Here is a 26,941-nt window from a genome sequence, read left to right as displayed (position 1 = left end):
AGTATATTAAACTTTCTCTTGTATTACTAAAACATGAACAGTCATTATTATTGTTAGATATACTCATACTGTTCACACTGCCGCTTTTTGCATGACATAATAGCGAATAAACCACCTTACTACCAACAAGCCATGTTTTCAAATTCTCGAATTTCATGTTTCCAAAGTTTTAAATAAAAATATATTGTTATTGTAGAATTTGCTACAGGGGTTGAGTATGAAAACCTCCAACACGCGTATCTTGACATTATTTTGAGTGTATAGCGGTGTTATTTTCTGGTTTATCTTTTCATCTACAAATCTGCATGGGATTTGCGTAAGAAGAAATTATATAGACGAATTACGATTTTTATATGGAGGATTCATGTCCACTAATGTTAGCTCTGTCTTATAATGGTTATTGTGTTATATTCATAAAAAAGTGATTGAGAAAATTTGGATATCATTAAATAATTAACGCAACTTTTCAAATGAGTAAATGTTGTTGTAAGAATTGTTCAAGTAAAGTTTAAAATGTTAATATTAGTTAATGGTTACTTGCAATAGGAATTTATACGACAGTTAGAATAAAGTAATTACATCAAGATTTTAAGTTCTTAGTAAATATTTTTGGGTGAAATACTGTTACATTGCAGTTTTAACTTGAATCTGTACCAACAGAAACAGTCGTGACACACGTGGTACGAAGAGTTTTTGGTACGAGATGAAAATAATGTGGAATTAATGAGATGCGTAATAAAAATAACACATTAGAAGGATCGGTTGAACAATTTGAAACGTTTATTTAAGTTAGATAAGGATGCAAATAGATCTGTCGATAGTATTTTACGGATATGAAAAAATATGAAGGGTAAAATAGAAGGGACAAATGTGGATCAGAACATGGGGGATGAAAGAATAAAAAAAGATTCCGAAAGTAATCTAGAGGCCAAAATGGGAGAAGTTCAAAATAAAAATGTTTCAGTGGGTCCAAAGATAGATCAAGAAACTTATAATGAAATATTAATTGTAACTGAACAAAAGGCTATAGGGTATATGAAATTGCCTAATTCACTATAACATTATAAAGATGTTAATGGTTACTGATTGATTAATTGTACTCGAACTGTAAGACTACATTAGTATAATGTAATAAATTAAAACGGAAATGAAATGTATTGACTTTGTTTGTTGTGTGAAATAGTTGAGATTTATTTAGCCTATTGTCAGGGACTCCGATTAGCCAAAATTTTGGAACTTAAGAGCCAGAATGTAAGTAGTAGTCTGGTTAGTGAATCCTTGTTAACAACTGCCATCCCTTACTCGTACAGCTAATAATAAAGATTTGAAAAATTCACCGTCCCCAGAACTTTTATGAATCTTTAAATAATTATGTACTCGTCATCAAGAAATGGGCTATTTTGCTATCTGATTATTTATCTGACAAATAAATTATTTTCTTAAGTAAATTTTGCTGAAATCCTGAAACTAGGAATAGACTAGTGCTTATGAAAAATCCTAATACCTTTATAATTCAAAACAGAGGAATTTTCAGATTATCAGAGAAAATTTCAACAGTTCTAGCTGGAATAGAGAGCCTAAAAATAATGTTAATAAGTAAGTGTTAGAGCGCAATAACATTTTAGAGGCGTGGTAAAACTTGATATTTTGCAAATGAATGTAGATTGAAATATTAGCCAATGCAAACTCGGTCTAGTACAATAACAGTTTAACACCTTGATTTACCCATGTTCAAAAAACACTTGTAAGGAGGGGAAGTTCGTAAAAATCCAAACATAAAACACAGATTTCTCAGAAGATTTATAAAAATGAATAGTTCAGATGATGGTGATTTCCTGTTATTAAAGAAATTTATGTGAAGGCATTTTCAGTTGTGTGTTCCATTAATAAATCCAGGGAAGAACTAGGATTGCGTAGCTTCAATCTCATCACTGGCAATAGTGCACTGAGTTCGGTATTGTCGCACCACAACAAACGTGGTTAACTGGGGAGGTGCGTAGAAACAATTGACTTTTTACATTTTAATTCGCAGTACATCAAAACTGAACAAAATATTACAGTGGATTATGTTACAAGTCTGTTCACAGTGAAGAAATGAAATTGATTGATTGATTATTACAAAAATGTTCTAAAAATTCTGATTTAAACTTAGTATTAAGTGAACTTGTAAGTGTAAATAATGTACAGAACTCATGTGATTGTAAATAAGAACCATTGTATGTAGATGTATCAACGATTGAATCATAGCTATTGTCTATAAAAATCAAAACGGATAAAAAAGGGGGAGAGAAAATTAATCATTTTTATTGAAATGAAAATACCTTTTTATTGCCAATACAAGGAAAAGTAAGTCAGTTACAAAAGGAATTTATTCAAAACAATTTTTAAATTTTTTCGTCAAAAAGGTTTGTATGCCATTTTGGAATAAATAAAACCATGACAAATGTAAAGAAGCTACTCGAAATTCAACTGGTTGCTTCTACTCAGAAAAAGTAATTCAGAAAAATTTTACAATCATTAGAAGACAATATATTTAAAAAATGTTCAATGTGTGAATATTGCAACGGTTGTAAATATTCGAGTTTTTAACTTTTATTAAATGACAATCCCTGTAATGAATAGATGTTAAAATGGGGACTAAATGTAATGGCACAACACAAAAAGTCTGTGTTAATGAGTGTAAACGAGTGGCTGATGTATTATTGAATTTAACGAAGCAACATAAACGGAATTCTAAACTAAAAGGACGCAATAGGAATCATAAATTATTTAAAGTGGGAGACACTTTATATTGCAGAATTCCAGGACAAAGATTTAAGAGTATTTTTATAATATTTTATATAGTATTTAACAGTATAGTTTATCTCCTGGGTAACTAAAGGTAAATTATGTTGATACCCTCATTGTGAGACTAAAGAAATTATGATCTTGTTATTGAATATTTTATATATACATATATATATATATATATATATATATATATATATATATATATATATATATATATATAAATATTTCTATAAGTTTTAATTAACAGTATACCACATACCGTATCGCGTTATAACTTATGTTATATTTACCTAACTTATTCACTAAATATATGAAATAACTGTTGTCGAGTTTAAGTTTTTATAGGTCGGAAAAGGGCAATAGGATGATTATGGAACTTGGATCATTTTCAAGAAAGAACATTCCCCTGTTTATCCTTGTTCTGGCCATTTATCTGGGTAACAATAGCAATTCCTGTCAATATGAAAACTTTGTTGTAAAGAATATACTAATATCTTAGCCAAATATTTCATGTGTGACTGTAATGTTGAATTATCTTATCAAATATGCATAATTATTGTACGAGATAATATTAACTTACAGATAAATTGCAGGGATTTTCCTGTTTTACGATACAATTAAAGTAGGTGTTGTTACTGTTTACAAGTAAAAGAAGAAAATTCAACTGACATGATCTGTAATCATATCCATATGAGATTGTTTTAATGCATATATTCAAGATCTCAATAGTATTATTATTATTCAAAATGAAGATCGAAATACAAAGAGAAGCAGCTTTAACAGTTGGTAAGTAACGAGTAGAATTTGCCAAATCATGAATAGAGAGCACTAGAGCAAAACAAATTGTTAGTCCAAGTAATAATGCCATTTCTGGTCTCGGCGCTACCTGTGTGATTGGAAAAGAATAAATGATTTAGAACAAGGTGTACCTAGTACAAGGTTTTTATTTGCCACGGACATTCATCTGGGTGCTGAGTTATTTGTAATGGTTCACTATCGCAAAATGTTAGTGCAAGTAAAGCACACTAATAATGTATATATTGTCATTATAAAAACTAAGAAAGATTAATGGTACAAAAACTATTTGTATCATTCATTGTTTCAAATTTCATTGCTGATTATGTATAGTTTGATATCTTATTATCCTTTCGAATTGTATAACCTATGCGAAAACATTTGGTATTATATACATTCAGAAAATTTGCATGATTTATAACATTTGTTTTAGTTTTGTTCTTAATGCATCAATCTTTAAACTGATTTAAAGAAATTACAGTGAAAATATTTTAAACAATAAGGTAAGTTTCAGCCACTATAATATTCATTATTCTCTAAGTTCCATAAGCGTCTGAAGGTATTTTAATTTTAAGCGCCAAATGGAAGGTAACAGAATTTATACATATAACTGGCTTACTTACTGAGAGTGTTATTAACCTGGCTATTATATAATATATATATATATATATATATATATATATAGAAAAATAACTGTTAATGGCTATTAAAAAAAGAATTTATTACCAACAAGTTTACTTAAAAAACCATAAGGATAGGATTGGCATAAAGCTTCTGGTTCTAATTCTTCATGCCACCTACATCACTGGGTAAGTTGACGCCACCTTTATTAGTGTTGCAAGTCAATGTGTGTAATACAGGGTGTTTGAGAATCCTGGTTGGATTGGTCTTTATCATCAATACACCACAAAAAATACAGAATACAAAAAATTCAAAAATCAACATGTAATAAATACGAGTCGTTGTATTTTCATTAGTTTTAAAAGGAATATTAATTTAGTTATTAAAATAATAACCATTTTATGTTTTATTTATGTACAGATATAAATGTAAAATTACAATATTAATGTTAAATGCACGTTTTCTGTAACTAAGAAGTTAAATACGACGAATCGCTAACGCCCAATACACTATTATGTGGAATCAGACCCACCCTGCCTACAATTAAAGTGAAAGTGTTAACTACATGTAATATAGCTGTGGCGCTAGCCAGGATGTTTTCTTTTCACCGTGCCATAAGCCGAGTGGACGTTACATGAGCAAAGGTCGTCCGTGAGTCGAGACGAGACAGGGTATAATAATCGCTCGCCGAGCAGTAGCAGCAGTGAAGGGAAGTACAATTATTCTAATCATTTATTTTATTTTATTTTAGTCTTTTTGTGAAGTATGCCGTAATTTTAATATGTCTTAATTAAGTAACCAGGGGGCTTTCGGGGGTTAGGGTTTGTCAACATGTCATATCTGATTATGCCAACATATGCATATTTGATTAATACCATTATTATAGCAGTAATATATAAATGGCTATTTAAGTCATATATTATAATAGTCTAGAAACAGTTAATCAAAGCTGGTGAATAAACTAAACTAAGTCCACCCTCTGATCATAACATCTTGTGATTCGGAGTATTCCCTTCTTGACCAACAATATAAAATTTATTAATTAATATAATTATTAATATAAAATGATTGATTTACACCCTTTTATCACGCCCTCAACGCTTCAAGTGGTAACAGAGCGTGGTGTTTTTTATTCTCTCGCCGGCGGTTTTTATTAATTCTGAACATGATTCAACGGTTGTAGCATTCAAGCACATACAGGATACGCATGAATAATAGTTTTCCGCACCAAGTTTAAATTAATCAGTGACTTGATAGAACTGCCTTAAATTAATGAAATGTTTAAATTACAGCTTAATGATATTATAAAAAACATTTTTCTAAATATTCATAGTTATTATTTTACTTTAACAAGAAACTGAGCGGAAAAAAAAGATTTAATTTTATATCTGGTCTTTCCCTTAACGGTCTAAACTTTTCATAACTAAACAAAAACTGTATCTGCAGGTTATAATAAAATTAAAAAATTAAAAATTAAACACTTTTTAAATTTTTCATAGTAGGGAATGCTCAGGTAGTATGTAATTGCTTTGTTTAAATAAGATAGGAATCAATGCATATATCTTACAAGTGGATAATACTGAATATTTTGGTTGATTGCGATTTCCTCTCTCTGGTAAAAAATCTACATTATTTATCATTAGCAAGGGTTTACATTTTAATTTATTACTTTTATATTTTTGAAATTTGTTTGTTCGGAGTGTGTAGTTATTCAATGAAATTAAAATGCCTTTATTTTTAAAGCCTTCCTGCGAATAATATGCAGATTTCGAAAAGGAATCAAGTTATAATAAATTAATTGAAATATCTTAAAGACTAGTAATAAACTTATAATTAATTGATACTTTAACTGTAACTTACACTACATACCATTGCGTCCATATTTTATCTATATATACTGATATAGGTAGAATTTCGAAATGGAATTTGAATTGTTTTTAATAATTTTATTGAAATATTAACCTTAATGACAGTTAGGTTCTAAAAGTGAAATTAAGATAGTCGTTTTTAGAAAGGTGAAAGAGTTGCAAAAATTTAATTTAATAATTTAATTTTAAAGCTGGTTTTTCATAGGTTTTTTAAAGTAATACAATTATTGTTGGAATTCAAATTAAGATGCATAAGAATTAGCATATTCTGAATTTAGTGTAATTTCTATCTTATTTATGAAGCCTAGGGGCAGTAAGCGAAGGATCTTATCTATTCCTGACATGCTTTATGACCATGTTATTTTCTTTGCATTGTTACGCTTGACCCAAATTACATGTTTTATGATTTTAAACTCCTTATCGCAACAAACAACTTATTAACAACTTAAGCCGGATGCCTTTTATTGATGTTCAAGTTTAGATAGCCACATTGAAAACAAGGACACAAGAAGGAATTGAGAACATGTAAGATTATAATATTTTCCATTGAGTTTTCTTTAAATGCGACAAAACAATAATTACATTTATTTTTCTATACTTAAAATTTTCACAACTAATTTAATAAATATATATTATGAACATTTAATACAAATTAAAAATTAATTTAGAAACATCAAATTCATCATTTTTCAAGGTGGTTTTGAATTAAAAATGTCATAATCTTTTGTAGGCACAGGTTTATTTAAAACTTTAAGTTTTGTAAGCTCTTCCTAATTCTTTGCCAGTACCATGGTAAATTTAGAAACAAGAAAGGGAACAAAGTTTTATTAACTATGCTTTTATGGTGAAAAGAGGTTTTTAAACAATAATAACGCGTACAATGACAATTCAATTAAGTACTCGCTACTTAAATGCATTCAGTCAAATGATATTCGCTTAAATGCATTCGCTACTTAAATGCTACTTAAACGCAGTCAAAGTGGCAGACCTGGTCTGCTGAAGTTTGACTGCGTATATATGGCTGCGTCTAATTTATGTTGTTTCGCCGTTATTACCGGTGAATTGTATTACCAGTGTTTGTCCGGTACTTTTATCGAGATCCAGTGCGTTAATTTTGTTTATCGACGGCGCTGGACATTTGTAAGTAGTTGAATGTAACGCTCTGTGACTAACCAGATTGAACACAGCAGGCCGCAGTGGACTCGTTATCTGTCAACGCTTTCATCCTATGCGCAGGCAGTGTGCGCCGCTACCAACAGCAGGTGCGCCGCCGCTTGATTGTCCCCGCTTGTGACTAACTGCTTTACAGTACGGCCAGACCAGCTCGGCTGTACCTACCCGCTGTGAAGGTTTATTGTTGCGCCTTCAATTTCTACGCTGCAACTACATTTCTTACGTGTATTTGGGCTTGCAGTTACTTATGTGTAGGCGATTGACATTGCGTCACCTAAAGTGATTATTAAAGGGCATAGACATTGGCCAGCAAAAATAAATAAAATCCTTGACAAGTCATAAAAAACTGTAATCAGGAAGGAGTTTGAAGGAGTTTTGTTTTTCGCAAGACGATTAACAATGAGGAGATATTGTTTACAAGCGAAACTGACGACGATATTCAGATCTGTCTTATTTCTTTGACTTCTGAGCTGAACGCTCTAATGACTAACTATCCAGAACTTGACTTCACTAACCTTAGTATGCATATCAGTGATCTTCTAAATAAAATTGATAAACAAAACTCCTCATATAAACGCTGCCTAAGTGATCTCACTCATTCAAGTAATGAACTTCAGTTACTTTCAACGAAGCTTGACTTAGAAAAGGAACAGAGAAGGAACGAAATGAACAACTCTTTTAAAATCCTGGACGAATCGAACGTTGAGATTGTCGACCTTAAAAAACAAGTCCAATCGTTGCTTGACGAACTACGGCAGCGAGAGCTTCACATCTCAACGCTCATCGCCGAGAACAACACCTTGTCTGACGATGTTCGCAGTATTAAAGCCAAGCTTTTGTTGTCGTCTGAGTCCAATGAAACAAACGATTTAACTATAAAAAATCTCAGTTATAAGCTAGATTTATTAACTGCTGAACTCAGTGTAAATAGTATTAGTGACAAAAAATGTAGTTCTTACAAATGGGTTGAGGAGCATATTATTTCGGATTATTTTTCAGCTATTGCTAATAGTGTGAAGGGTAGAGATGAAATTTTATTGTTTAACCCAGCTGTTTCTCATTTGTTAAAAGTTGGTACACCTGAGGCGATTAATGACACTTTGTCCAACTCCACTTTCAATAATGCCAAGTATGTATTTCTTTGTGTAAATAACAGTGTTGATAAGCAGAGAGCTGACTCTGGAACACACTGGTCCCTTTTATTTATTGATCGAGGTGTATGTAAGGCTTACCACATTGACTCTGTTTTAGGTGTAAATTTGAGCTCAGCAGTAAACATTTTAAGAAATTTAAATGTACCTCAATCTAGTCTAGTAGAGATCAAATGTCAACAGCAGGCGAATGATTTTGAATGTGGTCTCAATGTAATTGTCAATGAAAAATTCATTGTTAATTACTATTGTTCTCCTAGACGTAAGGAAGAATTCACTGATTGGTTCTATTGTAATGTTGTAACTTTACCTGACTGACCATCACCTGCCCTCAACTCTGTCATACCTTCGAGCACTCCTTCTCACAACCAGTCGCAATCATCCCCCCCTCAGTTAGATAACAATACTCGTACTACTAGCTGTAAAGTTGACACTGTAAAACTTGTTAGATGTAAAGGTGACAAGTGGAAACTTGTAAAATCAAAATCAAAGCGTATACGTTCTAAACAAACAAAACTTCTTCGGCAAGAAGTGTCAATCGAGTGCGGGAATAAATATGCTGTCCTGAGTGATATTGATGTTGACGACTACACAGAGTTAAACACGACCCCTGGTGTATGCGGGACTTCTAAGCCAGCTAAGGAGCTCTCAGTGATATCTCACTCCTCTGTCTCTGTATCAGATCGAAATCAGCCAAAAGAGAAAAACATACATGCCAATAAAAGTAATGTTAGCGATAGCCCCTTGACTGTTAATGATATTTCATGTTATGAAAACCTAAGTTGTAATGAGTTACCTTTAAAATCATGTTTGATTATTGGTGATTCGTTATTGAGATACTCGGGCAAGCAGTGTTCCGACTCAGGTGCTACAACTGATATGAATCCTGGAGCCAGAATACGTACAATAAAGCAAAAACTTATGTCTTATCTAAATGAAAAGCCTAAGGTTATTTATTTAAATGTTGGCACTAATGATGTACCCTTGTGCTATAATGGTGGATCTGGTTATAACGGGGGTGTGGCAAACGTTTAATTCTAGATTCTATGGCAGATCTTTTGTATACTGTTAAAACTAAGTTCCCTACTTCTAAGGTATTTTTAAATTGTATTCCAATAAGGCGTGATTTGAAGTATGGTACTCTGTGCATGTTAAATGAGCAGATAGAGTTGATGTGTTTCAACTTTGGAGTACAGTATGTTGATTTAAACTTTTGCTTAAGACTGCGTCACCTTGCAAGGGATGGTAGACATCTGAATAAGGAAGGTAATTTTCTACTGGGTTTCATAATGCATCAGATTCTTTCTAAGGTAAGTGCTCATAAGGACGAAACACAATCCTTTGAACCAGGTACACCTGAACCTGATACTCCTACTGCTCCTGAAACTAAACCTTATACACCTGAACCCGAACCAGATACTCCTGCTCTTACGTCGGGAAACGATTCAACACCTCATCCCAATCCCCCATCTTAGCACAACGTGACTTTTTCCCCGTTGCTTCTGCCTTGGACTTCAGTCCAGGTGATCTACGCAACGGCTTTCATAATACCTCCCTGAAGGTCCTTCATCAGAATATACGGGGTTTAAATTCTAATTATGAAACTCTCCACCTTTTCATTCAGGAAGAAAATCCAATGGTGGTGTGTATTAGTGAGCATCACGTTAACCAATTCGGCATTTTGCAATTGGATGGTTACGTGATGGCAAGTTCGTTCTGTAGATCCGGAATGGAAAAGGGTGGAGTTGCTCTCTTCATTAAACCAGATGCTTCCTTTTCCCTTATTGATGTCTCTGACTACTGCGTTGAAGGTTTCTGTGAATTGGTGGCCATTTCTGTTGAGCTAGACAGTGGAAAACTTTATATTGTTGGGGTATATAGACCCCCCCCTATTGCAAGGAGGTCTTCTACAAAAATATTTATGATTGTCTTTCACAGGTTGTGAAAGGGAGTGCAAATACAATTGTCCTGGGCGATTTCAATATTGATTTAGCGGGTTCTTCCAACGACTCCAAAACTATACTAAACGATATGCTGTCCTTTGGTCTTCGCCAAACCATTCGTTCGTATATACGAGAGTTTAAGAAGTCTAGAACCCTGATTGATCATATATACACAGATATACCTGAACCCTGTTTTTCGAGCTCTGTTATAGTGTCATACTTAAGTGACCATCATGCACAGGCTGCAATTGTTGGCTCTCAATCATCTTCAAAGTCATCCCCAGCTCTTTTCCGCTACAACCGTGTTTTCTCAGAGGAAAACATTAGTCTCTTCAAATATTACTTGAATAAGGAAAACTGGGCTGATTTTTATTCATTGACTGACTTAAATGCAAAGTTTGAGCTGTTCTTGAGTCACATTGACTATTATTTCAACGTTTGTTTCCCCTTGGTCAGGAGAAAGGTCCCTTCAGAGAGTAGGGACAAGTGTAGGATTAAGCTAGATGGTGAGGCGATAAGGGTTAGGGAACAGTTAAGATCCTCTTACTTGGAATCGAAAGATTTGCCTTCTGTCCACCCCCTTAGGCAAAGATATCTTGGCCTCAAGAAGTTGTATCGTAAGCTTATTCTGAAACTCAAGTCTGATAGTGTGGCTAAGCGGCTCAGAACGTCATCTAATAAAACCAAAACACTTTGGGGGATCGTTAATCAGAGTCGAGGTTCACATGACTTTAATAAGTACCAAAAACCAGAAATCAGGAATAATTTAGGAGAGGTTGTTAATGATCCCTCAGAAGTGTGTAATATTTTCAATGATTATTTTCTTAATGTGGGTGATAAGTCCAACAAGGTTCCGCCTAATATTAGCTCTTCTGCCTTGAGCACATGTCCTCTGAATTCGTTTTTCTTGTCGCCTACTAATCCTATGGAGATTGCTGAGTCAGTTCGCAGCCTAAAATCAAAGAATTCCGCAGGTTTAGATGGAATATCATCTGCTTTGTTGAAAAACGTAGTCTTAGAGCTGGCAGAGCCACTCAGTGAATTGATTAATCATTCATTTTCAATGGGTATATTTCCTGACTGTTTTAAACTCGCTATGGTCACCCCTTTGTACAAGAAAGGCTGCAATCTGGACTGTTCAAATTACAGGCCGATTTCTGTAGTTTCAAGCTTCTCTAAAGTTATAGAGAAAATAGTATTAAAAAGGCTTTGGAGTTTCCTACAGCACAACAAGCTGATGTTTCAACATCAATTTGGGTTCACCCAAGGGAAAAGTACTGTTGACGCAATGTTCTGTGTCGTGCAGAACATTGTTGATACTATTGATTCGGGTAACCGGTCTAGTGGCTTATTTTTTGATTTAACTAAAGCCTTTGATTTAGTTGATCACGTTCTTCTTCTAAATAAATTGTCTATCATGGGGATTAGAGGTGTCGCACTTCAGTGGTTTCAATCATATCTGGTCAAAAGGGCACAGTTTGTTAAGGTTAGTTCTATTGATGCGTCAAATAACATCTGCAATAGTTTTTCCACGAAAGGAACTATCAGCAAGGGCGTGCCCCTAGGTTCAATTTTGGGCCCTGTTCTGTTTTTAATCTTTATCAACGATCTTTGTAAGGGCTTAACTGTGCCAAACTTGTGTCTATATGCAGATGACACGTCACTAACGTTTTCTAATTCCTCCACAGATCACCTGGAACTCGACACATTCTTAGAAGGGAATGCACTTGTTAATTGGCTTGAGCAAAACAGTCTTCAAGTAAATGTCTCAAAAACACTCATTGAATTTTCAATTAACAGCCATTCAAGCAAAAGTTTGCTCAGTATTCATTTGGGTGATGAAGCTGTTTTCTCAGAATGCTCCGTAAAATTTCTTGGCCTTATTATTGACTGCAATTTGTCTTTCTATCTCCATATAGAGCATGTATGTAGGAAGCTGAGTCAGGGTATTTTTGTGCTCAGAAATCTGGCTCGTTTCGCATCAACTGAAATTCTTACTGCTACTTATTATGGCATCATCTATCCATTCATATCTTACGGGGTTTCCATTTGGGGTTCTGAATACACCAAAACTAAGTCTGTGTTTAGGCTTCAAAAGAAAGCTTCAAAAGAATAATTTGTCATGTCCCATCCAGAACCTCATGTGCTAACCTTTTTTCCTCCAACAAACCTTTAACTTTTCCTTCCATTTATATTCTGGAAACCTTATCATTTCTTCATAAAAACTTTCACCTTTTTAATAGATTTTTTCCGACTCACATGTATGGAACAAGAAGTAAACCCAGATGCATTATGAATATCCCGCCACACTCCACCTCATTTTTTGAAAATCATTTAAAATATTCAGCAGTAATTCTTTTTAACAGTCTTCCATTAAGCTTAAGATTAGTCCAAGATTACACAGTTTTTAGAAAAAAATTGAAATGGTTGTTGATCGAGAAGGCTTACTATTCTGTTAAGGACTTTTTAGCTGATAAGATAGTGTAAACTTGAAAAAGTAAAATTATTTTATTGAGAGACATTATTATATTTTGTTATGATTTGTTGACTTGGCATATACATTGTTAAATCTGTCTACATGCTGAATAAAGAATTTGAATTTGAATTTGAATTCAGTTAAATCAGCTGTCTCCCTCATGCGTAAACCCTAAACCCATCCCCACCCTTACAATAAAGGTTGTGTTTTACGCAAACCCCTTGTTAAAAAAAAATTGATAAGTAATCAATAATGTTGCAGATACAGATACTAGGAGAGTCACACGCTAGGCACTTAAGATTCTATTTACTCCGAAACACTTCGTCTATCGAAGCATAATAAGCATAATGGACATAATAAGTGCTTACGAATTTGCTTTTTCTGGAACTAAATTTCCTTCAATAAAGAACAAATAAAAATTCATGCCCTGGCGTTTGACTCTAATATTCCTCTTAAAATATTTTTCGGCAGAAATGACATGTTTGGGAAGAACTCCTTACAAGTAATTAAAGACCAATATATATCGCTGTTGCGTCTGATCAGGAGAAGATATATAGCTATATCCCTTGTTCTTGTTCAACTACCAATATTTCCGAGATGATGGAATGTTCCTCATCTAATCCAAGGCATTACAAATTTTAATAGATTCCAGGAAATTCCTAACATAATGCATAATGAATTTAAGAGAGAATTTACAGTCAGAATAATCTTTTACAAGTATTATCCACGGTGAGCAGGAATCGACAGGCTTCGCTTTAATAATAAGGGGTATAATAATAATGGTCGGCTTGTTAAAAATGCATTTAAAGACCCAAGAATCCGTTCAAATACCGTAGCTACATTTACGCACTCACAAAGTTGGCACATGCTTAAACCCCCACCCCATATTCAAATCTGTGTATCGATAGTTTTTTTATAGAGTAGTTAGGCTTGTTGTGTTAAAAAACTAATATTTGTTGCATGTATTTAAAGAAGCATAACATGAGCGTTGAAGGAAAAACACCAGAGAAAGCGGCTCTGTATATTCGTTACCCCCTCGTCCGTCAGGCAGTTCTTGGACATACAACAGCAGAACAAGGCAAATAACAATGTATTGCCTGGTCTATTAACTCAACTCAGCCAATACCTTAGATAAAAAAAACCTTTTACTGAAAGTCTTTATCGTTATACAACATGATATACATAGTGATAAATTACACTTGAAAAAATACTCAACATAAATTGATAATTAGAACCGTCAATGTTCTCGTTCTAAAATACGACGTCTAGAGTGAAATGTAATTGCAATAACGATTGCGCAGCAATTATTTGTCCGTGAGAGAAAAACAGATGCTAATATCGGTGACCCGTGAGATCTTCTGTTTCACAGCCGTTGACTCGAACCGGTCATTGTATCGTCTGCTAGTTCGAGTGACTATTATTGAGAGAGTATCGTGACTTGTGAGTAGCAAATTAGCTAAGTTGTGATTGCCTTAATTGACTTCGTTATTCCTGTTTGTCAATGTCTTAACCTGTTAATATGTAGACGTTGCCAAATTAAATTGTTTTTAGTTACCATTTTTTAGTGCATTTAAACTAGGATTTCCTTTTATTACTGTCTAATAATAACGAAAAAGTAATATACTAAGCAACTCTAATATTAGTGTGTCGGGCTGGACTGGACGCCATGGCGGAAAAATCTAGCCCCATTAGCCGACATGGAAACTGAATTAGCGGTCTCTAAAGTACTTGTACCTTGTTCAACAGACTTAATAATGATTGATCAGACTACCTATTGTGCAGAGGAGGACAACGAAAGAAAAAGGAAAAAGAGCAATAATGAAAATTGTATAACGCCAATAGGCCTACACAATCATAAAAAATTCAGTTAACCAAGTAAAAAACAAAAAAACATTAGGTGTTATAAGTCATACTCCAGTGAACCATTTGAAGTGATTATCCAAAGTAGAGACAAAAAGAAAATTAATCCTTTTGCGGTAGGAAAAATAATGAAAAATCACTGTGAAGATGATCACCCTTACAAGATCACATAGTAAGGGTGGACAAAAATCTTAAAGTTATTTGTAAGACATATTGTACTGCCAATAATCTTGTAGATTCTCAATATCTAAAGCAATATTTAGTATTCGTACCTGCCAATAAGGTTGAGTGTAGGGGAGTAGTTTATGTAGAACCTGATGTTACCGAAGAAGAAATAGTTGAAAGTTTCTGTGAATATACTATTTTAAGTGCAAATAGAATAAACAATGGATCAACAAAGAGTTGGTAAGTACCCATTATATGAAAATGATTTTTGATCCTGAAAAATTACCAGATTTTGTCACCCTAAACTATGTTAGGATGATGGTAGATGTTTACATGCTCCCAGTGAGACAATGCTACACATGTTTTTGTTATGGTCATGTTGCCAACACACCCTACGATAAAGATAGGCTATGTAGAGTATGTGGTAAAAATTATCAGTCTTCCCTTGTAGACGAAATTCAGCGTCTGACTCTTGAGTTGGAGAAGGCCTAGGGGATGATCGCTGGTCTTACGGCATCACAATCCAGTGTAGGTCATGACGATGGTTGCCTGCTTCCCCTGCCAGTGACTCTGAATTCTATTGCGAGGCAGACTGAGCTACCATTCCATCCGCAATCCAGCGTGGTTCATGATGATGGTTGCCAGCATCAGCATTCCCTGCCAGTGACTCTGAGTTCTACTGTGACGCAGACTGAGTTACCTTTCCATCCGCAATCCAGCGTGGTTCATTATGATGGTTGCCAGCATCAGCATCCCCTGCCAGTGACTCTGAATTCTATTGTGACGCAGACTGAGTTACCTTTCCATCCGCAATCCAGCGTGGTTCATGATGATGGTTGCCAGCATCAGCATTCCCTGCCAGTGACTCTGAGTTCTACTGTGACGCAGACTGAGTTACCTTTCCATCCGCAATCCAACGTGGTTCATTATGATGGTTGCCAGCATCAGCATCCCCTGCCAGTGACTCTGAATTCTATTGTAACGCAGACTGAGTTACCTTTCCACGCACCGTCTGTGGCGCCTGTCGAGCTGCGATGTGTTTTAATCCATTTGCGGTAGGAAGGTCCTGTCCAGCCACCTCCCTCCAGCTCAACCTTGGATGGTGCCCAAAGCATGAGTTTGAAGAATAAAAACTTGCCAAAGACTGGGAACTCTAGAGTTAAACGAACCACTTCGCTGAGTGATGAAGAGGTTTGGGATGGTATCAGGGACCTGAACTCTGACGAGGTACTAGTGTTGTCTCCAGCTGAGTGCCTTGATATTAGGTTTATTTACTCTCAGTCTCAGCCCTCCTTTATTACAGGTTCTAATTTTAAACTCTTGCTAGCCCCCATAAGTAACTCTACTTTGCCTCCTAACCATGGTTCCACGCAAAATCTACAATCACACTGTAACAGTGAGGGGACTCACTGGAGTTTGATTGTTTTGAACAGGGCTGAGGGCAAGTATGTTCACTTAGATTCCCTGCGAGGAGACAACAGTACTTGTGTTCTTGATTTTTGTAACAGCCTTGACAAAGTCCTCAGTAACCGAAACATTTCATTTGGAGACAAAATTGTAAGCAACAAAAAGACAGTTTTAGTTGTGGTTTTGAGTTGATAAAAAATGCCAAATCATATGTCTCTGAGTACAATCAATCAGTAGCTCTTAATGGAAACTGTAGTAAAGTAATACTAAACAAAGCATCGCCAACCAGTAATACTAACGGAACCTCATGGGCCAAAGCTGTTTTGTCTAATGAGCCTGGACTGACACCAAAGTGTAAAATTCATATTTATGGCGATAGTAACTCCAGGGATCTTAAAGAAACTTTAGAACCCCATTTAAAAATGCAGAGGTTTTGGAACATTGTTACCCAGGGACCCCTATGGCATTTGTTCTTTCGAAGCTAAGCAGTTGTAGAAAAGCTTTTAATGAACATGAGATTGTTATAATTGTTAGAGGTTAGGGGAATTTTGTTACATATAATTAATACTTCTTCATGTAAAATAGTTCTTACCGAAGTACCTCAACTGCTGAGACAGCATCCTGCAAAAACCTTTGAAATAGAGTGTGTCAACAATATGTACATTTCTCTGTCAGTAACATCTAAAACCCCTCGGTTCTTTAAATCACTTCCTGGCCAGTAGGCTATTTGCAAAGAGTGGCAAGCATCTAAATAAAGTAGGCAAGAGCGTTTTGGTGTTAAATTATCTCAGTGGCTCAATGCATTGTTTCCTGAGCAGCAATTGAGTGGCCAAACCGGATCAAAGGTTATATCATACCAAAACAATTGTCAAACTGCCTCCAGTCCCAGTCCCTTTCCCGGCTCTTCACCTGACACATCGTATCCTCTGTCTGACCTGTCTTCTTCTGCATCAAGTCCCTATAATACCACAATCACAACCATTTCTTGTTCTGACAAGGAGAAAACTGGCCCCATGGCTCGTCCGCCGGCCTCACCAATGTTCTCGGATACTAGCAACTCTTTTTTATAGAGTCAATCTACCAAACTCCGCCTATCAAGATTCTGCACCAAAACATTCAATCAATTTCCAACAAAACTGGTCCTTTAGAAGCTCTGCTACACAGTAGGAATGTCGATATTGCTTGTGTAACCGAGTACTGGCTATCTAAAAACAACTTTACTGCGCTGAGTGTTCAGGGCTATTGGGTGGCGGGTGGCTTCTGCAGGTCTGACAGGGTCAGGGGCGGAGTATGTGCTCTGGTCAGTGATTCTTTTTCTTATACCGTTGTGGAAAAGCAGGTTATCTTTCACATGAACTCAGAACTGAATTTTGAATCCGTCACCATTCACATAATTTGAATTAAACACCACTATCATCCCCATTTACAGATCCCCCCAGGGCGATTTTTCATTGTTTTTGAAATGTTTTGAGGAATCGCTTAGAATCCTACATAAACCTGATCTAAGGATATTTGTCTGTGGGGATTTCAATGTTCAATTTGATAGGCAGTATGATAGGCAGTTTTTAATATTTACTGACAGTTTTCAAAGTTTTTCAATTAGAGCTCAGATTTCATCAGTGACCCGCCCATCACCAACAGGAGGTTCATGCATCGATAATATTTTAACTAACATCGAGCCTGACCATGTGACAGCAGAAGTGGTCCCTTCCTGTTTGTCTGATCACGAAGCACAGCTTGTTACGGCCGTAACTCAGCCAATTACATCTAAGGGGTGGAACTCTGCACCTTACCGAGTTTTCTCAGATAGAAATATCAATGTTCTTTATGAACTTTTAGATTCAATTGATTGGGATAATATCTTCTTATACGAGGACATAAATGACCAATACTCGTTATTCCTCAGTCAACTATCATCCCGCTTTAACCAGGCCTTTTCTTTAGTCACATCCGAGCGTAAAAAACGTCAAAGGCCTGGTTGGTTGACAGGAGAAGTTCTCTTGGCTAGAGAACGTCTCAAGGACCTATACATTCTGCAGCGTGACTTTCATTCTGAACAGCGTAGGATATTGTATAACGTCAATAAGAGAAACTACAAGTTACTAATTTCATCTCTGAAAACATCTCAGATCGAAAGCCGTCTGAATAAGATTAAGAATGTTGAATGATGTATGGAACATAGTGTCTGAGAACTCTGGAAAGCAAACAGTTAAAAATTACATATTCAGGAGCTACAAGATAATGATGAAGCTGCACTCTCTGACCCACCTCAAATCGCTGAAATGTTTAACAATTTTTATGACTGCCCCAGTGGCTAGAACCATAAACGGATCAAATAGTTGCACTAACAGCGCTTGCAAAATAAACAACTGTCCATCAAGTTTTTAAGGAACCTCCAAACAGGCTTAGCCTTGGAGGCCCTATATTTTCTCATTTATTGTATAGTATAGGCCTAAGCGCATTTCGATGTAGGTTATATTTTAACTATAAATTTAGTTTATAGGTATTTTGAAGAAGTAATTTTTTATTTCCAGTCTTTTGTAATGGTGCAGTCAGACCTGGCAAGATTTAGGAAATTATAACCCCATTATCTTAATTTACCGTTTACGTAACTGATGTATGTATGTAGCCTGTAAGAAAATGAGAAAATAAATCATTCTTTATTATTTCTTCATAGTCCCAACAACGCTCCTTGAAATGTACAATACTATTTCATCTTTGAAAACCAGTCCAACACCGGACGTTTTTGGAATGAGTCCTTCAATAATTAGTCGGACTGCTTCACCATTAAGCCCTTCTTTAACTCAATTGTTCAACAACTCAGTTCTTCAGGGGAAGTTTCCGTCGGATATGAAGCTATCTAAGGTCATTCCGGTTTTCAAGAAAGGCAGTAGGTCTTCGCCTTGACAGTATCGTCCCATATCAATTTTACCAACCATCAGCAAAGTCTTCAGACGTCTCATTCATGTTAGACTAACAGACTTTCTAATCAGAAATTCCATTCTGAGTGGCACTTAATTTGGATTTGTTCCATCTAAATCCACCACCGATGCTATTGCCCAATTTTCCAAATATGAATTTACTCATTTTAACAATCAGAATCACGTAGCTGGTGTTTTTGCGACCTCACGAGAGCGTTCGATACAGTTAACCATCTGAAATTCTTTAATAAGCTTGAACTCTACGACATCAGAGGTTGTCCCCTGCTGTGGTTCGGGTCCTACCTTTCAAATCGTTACCAGAGTGTTCAGGTTACCAACTCCTTTGGTACGGCACAGTCAGATTTCGTTGCGGTCTCCACGGGTGTTCCTCAAGGTTCTATCTTGGGACCTCTTCTCTTTGCCTTGTATGTAAACGACTTAAGCTCTTGTGTCCCTGAAGCTCGCGTCACTCAATATGCTGATGACACCACGGTCATTGTTCGGACAGACTGTTCAATAGCGTTAAATCTTCAACTAAACGCTAAAATCGAAAAACTAAACTCTTGCTTCATTTGCAACAATTTATTCCTCAATGTTAACAAAACATCCATTCTTCACTTTAGATCTCAGATAGTTTCTAAGGGTTTTGTTGCTTCAGACGAGGTTGACATCATTGAGGTTGATTCAGTATGTTTCTTGGGCGTTCATCTAGATGCTGGTTTTTCTTGACGTCAGTATTTAGAGGCCCTTTGCTCTAAACTCAACACTGTATTGTTTTCCTTAAGATGTCTTTCCAATTTCCTGAAAAGTAGTGCACTGAAAATGGTATATGATGGTTACTTTTCCTCTGCGATGTCATATGGCATAATGTCGTGGGGAACTGCTTCATCTTCTCTGTTACAAAGAGTATTCAAATTGCAAAAGAGGGCTATTCGTTTAGTGTTTGTGTTGAGGGGCCTGGAGAGTTGTAGGCAAGTGTTTCACCAAGAACGTATACTAACCCTCCCCTCCATTTATATTTATTCCGTTCAATTTACACTTTTAAACACATTACCGATTTTCCTACCCACAATCATATATATCCCACCAGAAATAAAAATAGTTTAACACTACCCCACCATAGCAATAATATATTCCGCAAATCAGTAGAATATTTAGGACCTACAATTTATAGTAGATTGCCAGATTATTTAAAAGCCAGCACTTTACTTGCATCTTTCAAAAACAAGCTAAAAGACTTTCTTGTAAAAAAACTGATTTTACTCACTCTCTGAATTTTTGTGCCCCACCCAACATTACACGTAACAATATCAGTAGTACTGTGTTTTAATATATTTCTTAATTTGTAGTTTTACCAAATATAACAATAACTTTTACAAGAATATTTTTAGCATTTAGTTATTTATACATATTGACCATTCTCGATATATGTTAACGTCAATGATAAATAAATGATTTTGATTTGATATGATTCAAATGAGTGCGATATAGCACGAAAATAAGTTAATTATAATGGGGTACATGCTAGCAATAGTAAAAAGTTCCCAGAGTATATAAGACAAAAGTGTATTCTCGAGAGGATGAGCATACACAAAGAATCTTACCAAGAACCTAGTAAACATCACCCCTTAATCATCCCAACATACTAAATATACAAAGAGTAGGCATAATCAAGTAACTTATGCACAATTGACAAAAGTCAGTAGAAATGACCATAGTTATTTTCCTACACTGAGAAAAATACGAAACCAATTTAGTCATAATAGCAGATATCTTCCACTTCTGTCACAGGTATGTGATAATGCTGACAAAACCAGTATCAGTCCAGAAATATATTGTAATAGACCTAATAATAGAGATAAATATGCCAATAAACCAAAACATACTTATATAAGTAGAAATAAATCTAACCCTAACATACGCAATCTAGAAAGAGAATCATGTCAGTCAAGTCCAAGTGTAGAAGATAAACTTTGATTACCAGATCGGTCCCTGATAAATGATAGGGAACAAGAAAACATTTATTACGCATCAAAGTTGTTGAGTTGCTCAACCGAATTCAGGAAGAAAAGATTATAAAATAAGTTGACGATATAATAAGAGAGTGTTTTAAATACACTCTTGAAACCAGTAAATAATCAGTAGGAACAATAACTAAATCTAACAATAGAGGCAATAATCGACTGTTACAGCCGGCTGGTAAAATAAACCTTAAAACAAATAAAAATTAAGCTATAAAATTATGCTCAATATTATTCAGTGGAATGCTCGGTCACTTAAGTCAAAGTGGCCAGAGGTAATTAAACCTTAACACAAAATGAAATTTAATTTATATAGGTCTTATACAATAAACCTGGTTACAGGCAAATTATAAGCTAACCGATGATAACTATAAGCTAATCAGGCTATATAGGAACGATTCGTATGGAGGAGTCGCCTTTATTGTACATATTAGTATAAGTTTTAAGGTTATAAGAGAATACAACAATCATGTATTACAATTGTTAGCTATAAGTATTAACAATTTAAGTTCTCCTATTAAAATATAACATATATTGCACCAATAGGCATATAAATCCAGCATTCTGGTACAACGAATTATTTTCTAAAGATAGTGGATATACTCTGATAGGCGGAGACTTTAATGCGCATCACCCTTTCTGGAATTGTACTAAAGCTGGCAGAAGGGGTAATTCAATTTTTAAGAATTATAATGATTCCAATTTTATTTTAATATCACATCATTCCAACATCACCTGGAATGAACAATATCAATTACAGCCTGATAAGACATCTCCCAGAAAATGGGTGCAGAATGATACTTAGAATACATAATGATATTTGGAATGAAAAATCTAACATTCCTTCTGCATGGAAACAATTTAGAATTATTGGTATATTGAAACAAGGGAAAGATAAAAGTGATGAAACATCATATAGGCCAATCTAATTGATCCCTTGCTTCATAAAAATTATGAACACTATGATAAGAAATAGGTTAGAATTGTTTGTGAATAAACTTAATATTATACCATCTACACAATACGGTTTTAGAAAGAAACGAGGATGTTCGGATTATTTAACCACCTTTCGTCAGAAGTTCATAATGCGTTATCACAAAGCGAAAATGTAATAGCTGCATCCCTAGACAATGCTAATGCATATGACCATGTCCATCCCCCCACACTATACAATAAAATGTACATTTTTGGTATTCCTGCTAAGTTCATTTTACATTGCAGCAAATGGCTAGCCGACAGAGTATTAACAATAAGTAATTCATAATACACTATATCTAGAAATTCCAGCAGAGGCCTACCGCAAGGAAGTGTATTAAGTCCAATACTGTTTTCTATGTATAGGGGAGACCGGGGCAAGTTGACGACCGGGGCAAGACGACGAATGGTTAGTTTCTCAAATTAGTTGCTAGGTAGTAGCACCGGTCGAATGTCAGTAGCGCTCCACACGGATGGCCTCTGAAATAACTGGCAGTGAAGACAAGTTCGCCATTGTGTGTGTTGTTACAGCGGCTTGTTGTTTTTGGAGTGCGTTTTTGTAACTTTCGGCCTTTGCATCGTAAGGTTTATTGAATACGCAGGTAAGATATGTTAATTTTCAATATTACCTATATTTACCTTATGTATTAGGCTACTCATAAATACCATGTTTGTTTATATTTATCTTAAACTTAATGCCAATAAAATTTACCTACTCTATTACGGCCGCTCGGGGCAAGATGACGTGGGGCAAGATGGCGTGTTCGTCATCTTGCCCCGGTTAATTTTACTGGTGCAAAGCTGAAACTTTTAAGAAGTATGGTTATGCATACAATTTTGATTTAAGTAAACTAATAACTGACGACACTGTGAGACTTAACCACTTATTTAAAAAAAATTTAATCTACACTTTTGTTTAACAATTTTACTTTAGAATTGAATTTTTATTAATTTAATATGCGGGTACAGATTTTTAGTTTTACTTTGGTTCCAGAGATGGTGAGAAACTACAAAAAGACTTCCTCTAGAGGAGAGTGGGAAAAAACCAACATGGATACTGCTTTCACAGAGGTCAAGGAGGGAAGAATGACTTGCTTGGGAGCAGCGAGAACTTACAATGTTCCAGAGGCAACACTTCGACGCCGACTGAAAAAGAACGTTTCGGTAACTATTTTCACCTACACCTTGCACCACGTTTATATTTACAACTTGTTTTAAGTTAAATTATTTACCACCTTGTTTTTGATATTAAAACAAAATTTACTTTGGTATAACAACTTCTCACGTTACAAAGACAAGACTATAATCCGTACCCCAGCTTTTTACGCAAATACACATAACATTTTCATTTACTTCATCACAACATTTCTAAGCAACCTACAACGATTATTATTTACATTTTCCAAACCTTAAAAAGTACCAAACTTTAAAATAATGAAATAAAATAAATATAAATTTTTTACCTTTCCTGCTCCCCTTAAACAAGTTTTTTTTTTAGGATATGCCTGTCCATGGAGGAAGATATAGAGAAGTATTCAATGAAGAGCAGCTCCAAGATTTACACAACTATTTGACGGTAATGGACCAAATGTTTTTTGGAATGACCAAGTTGCAGTGCAGAAAACTCGTTTTTGAATACGCAGAACACTTAGGGATTTCTCATCCGTTTAATAAAGAAACTAAAATGGCTGGTGAGGATTGGCTGGCTACCTTTATGAAAAAACACAACTTTAGTATGCGTAAGCCAGAAGCAACATCTGTTGCAAGAGCAATGGGTTTCAACAAACCTAGTGTTGATAAATTTTTCTCCATTTTGAAGGAAGTGCGAGAAAAACACAATTTTCCCGCTGCTAATATCTACAATGCAGATGAATCAGGACTATCTACTGTGCCCAATAAATTACCTAAGGTAATTTCACCAAAAGGAAGTAGAAGAGTTTCTAAAGTTGTGTCTGGGGAGAGAGGCAGGAACGTCACTATTATTTGTTGCATCAATGCTACGGGAACTTACCTACCCCCTTTTTTGGTATTTGCCAGAAAGCGAATGCGACCTGAACTCATGGAAAGAGCTCCACCAGGTAGTGTGGGCCACTGCAGCGATAATGGCTGGAGCAACGGAGAGTTGTTCGTAAAGTTTTTGAACCACTTTATCCTCAATGCAAAACCCACAGTTGATTCTCCTATCCTGCTACTTGTCGATAATCACAGAACCCACATAACCCTAGAGGCAATCAACTTATGCAGAGATAACCATATTGTTATGGTTGGATTTCCTCCTCATACAACACACCGTCTTCAGCCCTTGGACGTTTCATTCTTTGGTTCGCTGAAAACCTTTTACAGTCAAGCTTGTGACAACTTCATGGTCAATAATCCAGGACAGACCATCAGTGACTTTAAAATTGGTGAGCTTTTGACCATTGCTTATTTCAAGGCTGCAACTGTTGGCAATGCCGTTAGTGGGTTCAGGTCCACAGGAATAGAACCTTATAATCCACTTGTATTCGACGAACATGACTTTGCTGCATCACAAACAACTGATCAGAACCTGGATGTAGGCCTAGACCCTAGCTATAATGAAGATGAAAATCCTACTATCCAATCAACAACATCAAATACAACAGAAACTCCAGGTGAACCTGAAGAAGAAACCATTGAGCTGAGTGAACGCCAAGAAACAGTAGGCCTAGTAGACTGTGCCCCAATCCCGGTAAAGAAGAATACAAGTGTCTTCGACTTTAAGCCTTTACCTAAAGGTAAACCAAAGGATAAGAAAAGAAAAGTTCAGAAGTTAAGTTCTAGTATTATAACAAGCACGCCAGTAAAAATGTGTTTGGAAGTAAAGCAAGAAATGAAGGATGAAAAAGAGCGCTTAAAAAAGAAAAGAGAAGAGCTTCGAGCTTCAAAGGTTTCAAAGAAACTCAAGTTTGGACCCTACAAAAAACGTCCTAGGTGTATGAACACAGCTTCTACTTCAAAAGGCAGTGAAGTTAGATGTCCTGGGTGTGAAGAAAAATACTCCGATCCTCCAGTTGAAGAGTGGATCCAGTGTTCCAAGTGCAGTGAATGGTGGCACGAGAATTGTACAAGCTACGAAGGTGGGGAATTTGTTTGTGACTACTGCTAGTTTGTCAGTTTTTGTACATAAATAAAAATGACTAGCAGCCTTTTCTTTTACAAAGTAGCGTGTTTATTTAAACCTCCATAACATTCGTCATCTTGCCCCTATGCAAAAGTCATCTTGCCCCGGGGGTGGGGCAAGATGACATTTTTGCATTGTTTCATAAGAACTAAAATTTACAAACAAAAAATTGATATTATGATAATTAAAAAAAAATTAAATGTAGGTAAAGACTTATACTTAACTCTTATGTATCGTAAGACTTTTATTTTTATCACAATATTTTATTAAAAATATGTATTCCTTAACGTCGTCAACTTGCCCCGGTCTCCCCTATATATATATATATATATATATATATATATATATATATATATATATATATATATATATAAGTGACATAAATAACAATTTGCCCTATGATGTATATATATATATATATATATATATATATATATATATATACATTACAATATGCAGATGATGTTCTTCTATATACATTTAACAAAAATTTTACTATTGCGCATGATAAAATGCAGAATGCTCTCAACATCATGGAGAGCACATTTATGAAAATAAGGTTCAATTTAAATGCATCAAAATTAAAATTATTATATTTACAATCAAAAATCTATCGATATCAGCAGACAATATTTCCTTGGTGGAGAAGAAATACCAATTGTAAATGATCTACGATTATTAGGCATTATAATTGACAACAAATTCACATTCAAACATCATATAAATAACCTAAAATTACAATGCCAAAAGGATCGGAACATATAAAAATAATCTCCTGCTGGAGAAATGGGGCTCATCCAAAAACAGTCTTACAAGTATACAGAGCGTAGATTCGTTCAAAATTGGAATATTTTTGTCACTTGTTTGGCCGCCTGCCACAAAATATACTAAATAAACTAGATACAATACAAAATCAAGCACTAAGAATCTTCACCGGAGCACAAAAAACTTCACCAATACTTGCCTTACAATTGGAAACAGCTTCACTCCCTCTAAATTTAAAACGCCAAATTTTAACCGAAAGGTTAGTGCACAAAATTGTATCAGAAGCAAACCATCCAGCATATGAAAAATTATGTATATGAATATGATGTGCAACATCAACCCTTACTGGCGGAAAAAGAAAATTCCACTATTTATATCTGCACTCAATACTATGGAAGTGGTTAACCCTAACTAGCTACAATAGAGCATTGGGAATTCACCATGCCCTTGTTAATGGGAGAAACAACATTAAGATGCAATAGTACGAGTACTATAAATGATCAGGAAATTAAAAGATCAAAATACCATTATGTTAAAACAAGCTTTCAATAACTGTATACACATAACCTACAAGGATCACGTTGTTTACACTGATAGATCTAAAGACATTAGAGGTGCAGGCGCTGTCTTCTTCATTCCACAGATAAACACAAAGAAAACATTTTCTCTGAACAAATATACAGGGTGGAAAAAAAGTATGGAAACGCTTTCACTAATTTTGTATGGCTTCACTTATACAAATTAAATTTTGTACATCACCACTTGTATTAAGAACCTAGTTTTTGAGACCAGTGGGGACATTTTATCTTTTCAGGGGGACGGCCCGTGAGGAGTCGGACGAAAATATTAAATGTAAGCATAGGCCGAG

At 35.2% G+C, this 26,941-nt stretch overlaps 1 protein-coding gene across 1 annotated transcript; it reads left to right on the top strand.

The window, feature by feature from the left end:
• Positions 1-22,538: 22,538 nt before the first annotated feature.
• Positions 22,539-25,335, top strand: LOC124369844. Its single transcript, XM_046827975.1, has 2 exons — positions 22,539-23,330; positions 23,665-25,335. The coding sequence occupies exons 1-2, from the start codon at positions 23,124-23,126 to the stop codon at positions 25,291-25,293; spliced, it is 1,836 nt and encodes a 611-aa protein (XP_046683931.1). The 5' UTR covers positions 22,539-23,123; the 3' UTR covers positions 25,294-25,335.
• Positions 25,336-26,941: the final 1,606 nt, after the last annotated feature.

This window comes from Homalodisca vitripennis, chromosome X (assembly GCF_021130785.1).
Source record: "Homalodisca vitripennis isolate AUS2020 chromosome X, UT_GWSS_2.1, whole genome shotgun sequence".
Lineage (NCBI taxonomy): Eukaryota > Metazoa > Arthropoda > Insecta > Hemiptera > Cicadellidae > Homalodisca > Homalodisca vitripennis.
This window is presented reverse-complemented; position numbering and strand designations above follow the sequence as displayed.

Coding starts and splice junctions, on each gene's coding strand:
- LOC124369844 (XM_046827975.1), top strand. CDS start 23,124: ATGCGGGTACAGATTTTTAGTTTTACTTTGGTTCCAGAGATGGTGAGA. Junction 23,331..23,664: donor GACTGAAAAAGAACGTTTCG/GTAACTATTTTC, acceptor TTTTTTTTTTAG/GATATGCCTGTCCATGGAGG.